This window comes from Pan troglodytes, chromosome X, assembly GCF_028858775.2.
Source record: "Pan troglodytes isolate AG18354 chromosome X, NHGRI_mPanTro3-v2.0_pri, whole genome shotgun sequence".
NCBI lineage: Eukaryota > Metazoa > Chordata > Mammalia > Primates > Hominidae > Pan > Pan troglodytes.
Window position 1 is genome coordinate 6994373 of NC_072421.2, and position 7876 is coordinate 7002248.

Consider the following 7876-nt stretch of genomic DNA (forward strand, 5'->3'; position numbering starts at 1 on the left):
GACCTGTCCCTGTGACCCCAACCCCACGGGACCCCACTTCCCTCCCTCCCCACATACCACTTGTTCCTTCCTTCTTTCCTTTCTCCCTCCCCACACACCACCTCTTCCTCCCTCCCTCCCCACACACCACCCCTTCCTCCCTCCCTCCCCACACACCACCCCTTCCTCCCTCCCTCCCCACACACCTCCTCTTCCTCCCTCCCTCCCCACACACCTCCTCTTCCTCCCTCCCTCCCCACACACCTCCTCTTCCTCCCTCCCTCCCCACACACCTCCTCTTCCTCCCTCCCTCCCCACACACCTCCTCTTCCTCCCTCCCTCCCACCGCACACACCTCCTCTTCCTCCCTCCCTCCCCACACACCACCTCTTCCTCCCTCCCTCCCCACACACCTCTTCCTCCCTCCCTCCCCACACACCACCTCTTCCTCCCTCCCTCCCCACACACCACCTCTTCCTCCCTCCCTCCCCACACACCTCCTTTTCTTCCCTCCCTCCCCACACACCACCTCTTCCTTCCTCCCTCCCTCCCCACACACCTCCTCTTCCTGCCTCCCTCCCACCCCACACACCACCTCTGCCCCCCTCCCTCCCTCCCTCCCCACCATCAGAGAACACGGAGTCACTCAGATCAATTTGCAACACATTCATTTTATTATCAACAGTATGGCAAGCACCCCGCTGGTGAGATCTCTGAGGTCTGGCGGCTGGGCCTGAACTTAGCCGCTGCTCTCGGAGATAGGGGAGTAGCTGGCCGTCTATACACTCGGTAGTTCTTCCACCTCGCTCTCCTGACTCAGTGGTTCTTCCATCTTGCTCTCCTGACTCAGTGGTTCTTCCATCTCGGTCTCCTGACTCAGTGGTTCTTCCACCTCGCTCTCTTGACTCAGTGGTTCCCCCACCTCGGTCTCCTGACTCAGTGGTTCCCCCACCTCGCTCTCCTGACTCAGGGGGTCGTGCTGGCTCCCCTCGCTCACTGGCTCCTCCGGCGGCAGCTCGTGCTGAGGGAGCTCCTGGCTGGGCTGCTCGCTGGGGCCGGGTGCCGCTGGCCCGCTCTCCGCCTCAGGTGCCGTCACGGCCGCCATCTTTGTCGCAGCCCCTTTCTTCCCGCGTCTCCCTCTACGAACCGCTTTTCCCTTCTTGGCCACCTTGGCAGTCTGGAAGGACAACAGGGACGATCACAGAAGGGCTGTGGTTTAGGGACGAGGATGGAGGAGGCTGGGAACAGGGACGTGTCCTCAGAAGCGGTGGGGACCGGGTTGGGGGGTTGTGCCAAGTGAGGACAGGAGAGGCTTCTTGTGAGGAAGGAGGCGAGGGGAAGACGAGGAGGAGCTTGGGAGGGTCACTCACCTTCTTCTTCGGGCCACTGGGGCTCAGCTGAGAGGAGGCCTTCCTCTTTGCTGCCTCCTCGGCCTTGGCCGGAGGTCCCGAGGCTCTCGGCTTTGGACTCATCTTCCGCAGCTCAACGTCTCGCAACGGTCGACTAACTCCAGGCTGTCTGGCCTCCCTGTATATACCCCTCTCGCGATCCCAGGACGAGACAATCACGCCCCTGAGCTGTGATTGGTCAACACTCCACTACCCAGCCAATGGTAGCCCTGGGTGGGAAGGCAGGCCTTATACGACGTCACAAAGCACCATCAGGACATGGCGGATGAAGTAGGGGGCGGGGGGGGGGGTGACATCTAATGAGGAAGGCAGGGTGCTCTAGTTGGAGAAAGGGAGATTTGGGTTAGCACCCCTAAAGATAGTTCCCAAACTGACATGTCGCCCCTCCTAAACTCCCCATGTTCAATTTTGGCAGATCACGTGGCACGGGAGAATATTTCCGCCATATGTTTCCCCCGGACCTCCCATTCAGTGGTACATTCTGTTCCTCCACACCTGCCATCATTACCCAGTTTCTGTATGACCTGCCTAAAATCCCTCCATGCTAACTGGGATGGATGGAGGGCTATACGAAGACGTCAGTCATCCCTCTCTCCTACAAATTCCTCTGCTACACCTTGAGGATCATTCACTTCTTGGATGCCATGAAACAACTTTTCCATCTCACATACTTCTCCCAGCATCCACATAGTGCCTCACAATTTTTCATGCTCATGGTTTAAAGCACTGGCTTCCAGAGGTCAAGATCAGCAAACACACTCGCTCAGCTGGGTATCGGTATCCGGCTGGGTTCCTCAGAGAAGGAGAAACTAAACCAACAGGATATTTGTGTGTGTGTGTGTGTGTGTGTGTGTGTGTGTGTGTAATATATATGATAAATATGTATTTACTATCATGTAGTATTGATTTATGAATAATATTATATATATGATACAGTTTATTCTAAGCAATTGGCTCACACATTCACACAATGTTGGGGGGGTCTAGGAAGCTGAAATATGTAGGGCAAGTGAGCAGGCTGGAAACTAAAAGCTTCTGCACAGTCAACAATCAACAAAATGAAAAGGCAGGCTATGGTTTGGGAGAAACTATTTGCAAACCATATATCTAATAATGAGTTAATATCCAAAATATATAAAGAACTCACACAGCTCAATAGCAAATAAATAAATAGTCCTGTTAACAAATAGGCAAAGGACTTGAATAGGCATTTCTCGAAAGAAAACACACAACTGGCCAACAGGTATATGAAAATGTGTTCAACATCATTAATAATCATAGAATGCAAATGAAAACCACAATGAACTATCACCTCACACCTGTTAGGACGGCTATTATCAAAAAGTCGAGAGATAAAAGATAATGATGGCAAAGGTGTGGAGAAAATCAAACCCTTTTAGGGTGTGCAGAAAAGGGGACCTTTGCACGCTGTTGACAGACATGTAATTGGTACAGCCGTTATGAAAAACAGTGTAATGGTTCCTTGGAAAATCAAAGTAGATCTACCATGTGACCCAGCAGTTCATCTGTTGAGTAGGTACCCCACTACCACAATGAAATCCACATCTTATACAGATATCTCCAGTACTAACTTATTCTAACTCATTAATCACACCGAAAATTAGAGTTTCTATTTGAAAAGAATGTTTTTTTTTTCACCATTCTGGTATCAAATATTTATTCTAGCCATCTCTTCTTATTTCTTGCTTTGTAATAATCTAGGTACTACTACCCACTGACAGAACTAACTCATTATTCCAAAAAGAGATGAGAAATGTTGAGGAAAATGCAATGTTATGCTTCTTATCTTCAACCAGTTATTCTGGTTTTATGGAGGATTCTGTATTTAACTCTTACTCAGATAACTCTAGTTACCATATCCATCGTACCTAGTCAACAGTCCTAAAAAAATGAGAACACAGAGTTGACTAGAATTGTTACTAAACTTTCTATGTTAACCAGTTTTCCCAGTAATTGCTAGTTTTTTATTCAACTGTTTGCCTAGGTACCACTAAATGTCTAGTTTTATGTCACTAAGACATAAGAAGTAGTGTTGAAAAGAATTTGTTTATTTCAAGTACTGGCTTCATCTAGTTATCTCTAGTTAATTACTCACTTGGATAAAGTAGATATCTATTGTATGAGGTAATATTTCTAACATGAGGTTGGAATTTTGCATTGAGGAAAATGGTTATTGAACTCCCTGGCATAGGCCAGTTATCTTCAGCTTCCTGGGATCAATTACTTGGTCTGGTTAATTCTAGCAATCTTTAGGTTGCTAATTAAATGTTTACCACCAGATGTCTGTGGTAATTTATTATCCCAACAAAACAGTAGAATGATAAGGAAGGATTTTGCTTTTTCCTGGCATCACATAGATATTCAAATTATCTCCTGTTATCCTTTGTACCTTTTTTCCTGGGTAACACTCAGCACCTATCCTTCTAAGTTCTTATCCCAACTAAAATCAATAATTGAGATTTGCAAAGAACATGAGTTTCAGGGTCAGGTTCACTTGGTATTGTAATGATTGTTAGCTGTTTCTATGTAACATGTTTCATGGGAAAGCCCAGTTAAGTAGAATTTGTATATAACTCAACACCAATAAAATTATATTTGACGAGACTAGATTCCCTATGTTCTACATTCCACTGAACTATTCTTGTTGTCTCTATTTTACTATTTACGTAGGTACATGCCTTACGTGTAGTACTAATTCATTATTCCAACAATAACTCAGCAGTAAGTGGTGAGAAGAACTTGATTTTATTTTGAAATTTATTTTTATCAAGGTAAAATATACATATGTAACGTACCTTCCTTACCACCTGTAAGTGTGCAGTTCAGTGGTAATAAATACATTTATATTCTTTTATTTACCCTTCATCCCCCCTTCCCCTTCTGGCCTCTGGTAACCATCACTATAGTCACTATCTTCATGAGAACCACTTTTTTAGCTCCCATAAATGAGTGAAAATATGCAATATTTGTCTTTCTGTGCCTGGTTTATTTCATTTAACATAATGACATCCAGTTCCATCCATGTTGCTGCAAATGACAGGATGTCATTCTTCTTATGGCTGGATAATATTCCATTGTGTACATACACCATATTTTCTTTATCCATTTATCCGTTGATGGGCACTTAGGCTAAATCCATATTTTGGCTATTGTGACTTATGCTGCAGTACACATGAGCATGCAGATATATCTCTTTGATGTACAGGTTTATTTATTTATTTATTTCTCTGTTTCTTTCCCTAGCAGTGGAATACTTGGATCATATAGTAGTTCTACTTTTAGGATTTTGAGGAACTCCATAATCTTCTCCATAGTGGCTGTAGTAATTTACATAATTTGAGGAACTGTGAGAATATTTTCCAAAGCCACCATACCATTTTGCATACCCACCAGCAGTGTATGAGCATTCTGATTTCTCCACATCCTCTCCATCTCTTGTTATTATCTGATTTTTTCCTCTAGCCATCTTTTTGGGTGTGAAGAGGTATCTCATTGTAGATGACAAATTATTCAGAGGTTAACACTCGTTTATGTGTTGAAGCATTTGGTCAAGGCTGAGTATTCATGAGGCCAGTGAAATAAATCCATCCAGTGAGAAGAGAGTGTTTGCAAACAGACAAGAAAACAAGATGGGTCCAGACATTCCCAACCACATTTCGAACTCTTCACCTTGGCCAAGTATCTCATAATGCATCGTTGTCTCACATAGCCTTATTGGAAGACAGCATGGATGATACTTTGTAAACTTATTGACATTGTTATGATTCCAAGTTCATACGCCACCATGTTTGGTTAGCAGGAGCAATTCCATCCGGGAAAGAGAGAATATTTTGTTTGTTTTGCTTATGTTTTAACCATCTGTTGAGAGACAGAATTATCCTTCACCTCTTTGGCAGTGTCTAGTTGATGAAAAAATCCTCATAGTTCTGTTTTCTAAATTGAATTTGTGTTACAAAATGATTCAGACTGAGAATGAGAACAATTTTGGGAGTATCCAGGCAATTCAGCATTCCAAATTAATTTGGGATATAGGTCATGGCCACCGCCATGAAATATGTGCGTTTGTCAAAGACGTTAAGACTCTACTACTCAAGGCTTTCACCTGACCAATATCTCACCTCCCCTAATACAGCTCCCATCAAGAGGCAAGCTTGAATTCCAGATATTAATTATTTTTCTCATCCTTTCCCTGTGATTTGGGCTGTTAATATAGAAGATGTTATTGATGATAGGATGATGATGATGATGATGATGACAGAGTTTGTCAGAGCATTGAGCACTTCTCAGCAGGCTTCAATACTTGAGCATCAGGGATTTTACTTCGGAGACAGCAGTGATGTTGAATAATTTCATTAGTGCCTGACTCACCAGGACAACCACTGTCTCTTGCCTACCCACTATCCATATCTCCTTCTTTTTTTCAATAAACAGACCTCAAGCTCGCTCAGAAAAGTAATAAGACTGATTAAACCCATCAATGCCCCTGGATTCCCTTGCTGCCTTGGGTGGCTGAGACTACAAACTCTTTGATATAAAAAGACAAAGATTTACTTGCAAAACCTTCACTCCTTTGCTCTTTCTCCTTTTTTCTGGACTAGGGATCTTGAAGCATGGAGTTGTTGCACTATCTTGTAACCATAAAGCCTGAGGACGAAAGCCTGGAGCCTAGGGATGTGGTTGCTTCATCCTTAGGAAAGGAGGGGATGAGCCTAGCTACCTAAGGTTATCATTGAGCCATCACACCAGCTCACGGCTCAGCACTGAAGCTGGAATAATGTTGCTTTTCTGTTATCTGAATCCGAGTGGAATTCTGTCTGATCTGCTCTGTCAGCTGCAGGGATCTGAGGATTGTTTTACAACTCAGTACATTGAAATATCCTACATTTGTCTCTGTGATATTCGGAAATCAAGACCACTTTGAAGAGATGTGCAATGAAGATGGAATGGAAAATGAAAATGGAAAATGGAATGGAATTCAACTATTGAAGTGGTCTTCATGATGACTCCAGACTTCTAACATAAGGTGCCAGATAGGTAGTAGACTCCTTATCAAGCTAGAGAAACTGGGAATGGTGAAACATAATAATAAGATGAAATTAAAGGATTCACATTTGGACATAATGAGTTGTGAGACACATACTTGCAGAAATCAAGGAGGAAGTGGGAGCTCAGAAAATGGGTCTGAGAAGGAGAAGTCAATGCATACCTCATCAGCAAGGTGATGAGGAACAGTTGAGATTATCCATGGAGACTCTGTGGAGGGAGCTGAGAGTACCCACCACACACCCTCAGCAAGTCCAGCACTTAGGAACTGATTAGAGCAGGACCCTGTAGAAAGGAGGATAAGGAGAACACTGAGAGGTAGAAGGAAAACCAGAAGAATGTGAAGTTACCAACTCCAAGAGAGAAGCATTCTAGGAAGGGATCCCATTTAGCTCCCATCAAATCATGCTTAAACGGACTTAAAAGAAGATGCAGCATAGTATCTATTGGATTTGCCAAGATGAAATTTATAACATTATACAAATAGCTCTGAGGATGATGCCAAGTAGAAAAGGCTGAATAGAAAATGGTTTCAAACATAGCATGATTATTTAAATAGAAATATATATGTATATTTGTGTTACTGGACTCTGAGACTAATATACACCTTCTCTTGGACATAATTGGCTTCCAAAGGCTGACAGAGTTACTGTTAGGTGGAGAGATCTGGAGTGATTCTTATCTTCTTTTTAATATATGCTATACTTTTTTGTTCATTTTATATATTTTCAATCATTTCTTGATTAATTATATGAAGTGACAAAAATAGCCAAATTATGTGGAGTCCATTCATGTCTTCATTTAAACTAATCCTGTTTTTATTGGCAGGCAATACACACAATTTGGGAAATGGTCAATTAACTAATGTGTTCATATCAGTCACAGTATTTCTTCTTTTTTTTTTTTTATTATAGACAGGGTCTAACTATATTGCTGATACGGTTTGTCTGTGTCTCCAGCCAAATCTCATCTTGACTTATAGCTCCCATAATCCCCACAGGTCATGGGAGGGACCCAGTGAGAGGTAATTGAATCATGGGGGCAGGTTTTTCCCATGCCGTTCTTGTGGTAGTGAATAAGTCTCATGAGAGCTGATGGTTTTATAAACGGGAGTTCCCCTGCACATGCTCTCTTGCCTGCTGTCATATAAGATGTGCCTTTGCTCCTCCTTTGCCTGCCACCATGATTGTGAGGCCTCTCCAGCCATGTGAAACTGTGAGTCCATTAAACCTCTTTTTCTTGATAAATTACCCAGTCTCTGGTATTTCTTTATAGCAGTATGAAAACGGACTAATACAATTGCTCAGGCTGGTCTCTAACTCCTGGGCTCAAGTAATCCTCCCACCTCGTTCCCCCAAAGTGCTGATATTGCAGGCATGAGCCACAATGCTCAGTCAGTCACAGAATTTCTGAAAGGATTGAGC

At 43.5% G+C, this 7876-nt stretch overlaps 1 protein-coding gene across 1 annotated transcript; it reads right to left on the minus strand.

The window, feature by feature from the left end:
• Positions 1–629: 629 nt before the first annotated feature.
• Positions 630–1579, minus strand: LOC112206844 (variable charge X-linked-like). Its single transcript, NM_001427504.1, has 2 exons — positions 1350–1579; positions 630–1156 (listed from the first exon to the last, which is right to left on the minus strand). The coding sequence occupies exons 1-2, from the start codon at positions 1449–1451 to the stop codon at positions 758–760; spliced, it is 501 nt and encodes a 166-aa protein (NP_001414433.1). The 5' UTR covers positions 1452–1579; the 3' UTR covers positions 630–757.
• Between the last annotated feature and the right edge of the window lie 6297 nt (positions 1580–7876).

Bases quoted from the DNA above. Each gene is read 5' to 3' on its own strand.
- LOC112206844 (NM_001427504.1), bottom strand. From the start codon at position 1,451: ATGAGTCCAAAGCCGAGAGCCTCGGGACCTCCGGCCAAGGCCGAGGAG. The intron at 1,157-1,349 runs GTGAGTGACCCT...TTGTCCTTCCAG, and splicing joins CCAGTGGCCCGAAGAAGAAG to ACTGCCAAGGTGGCCAAGAA.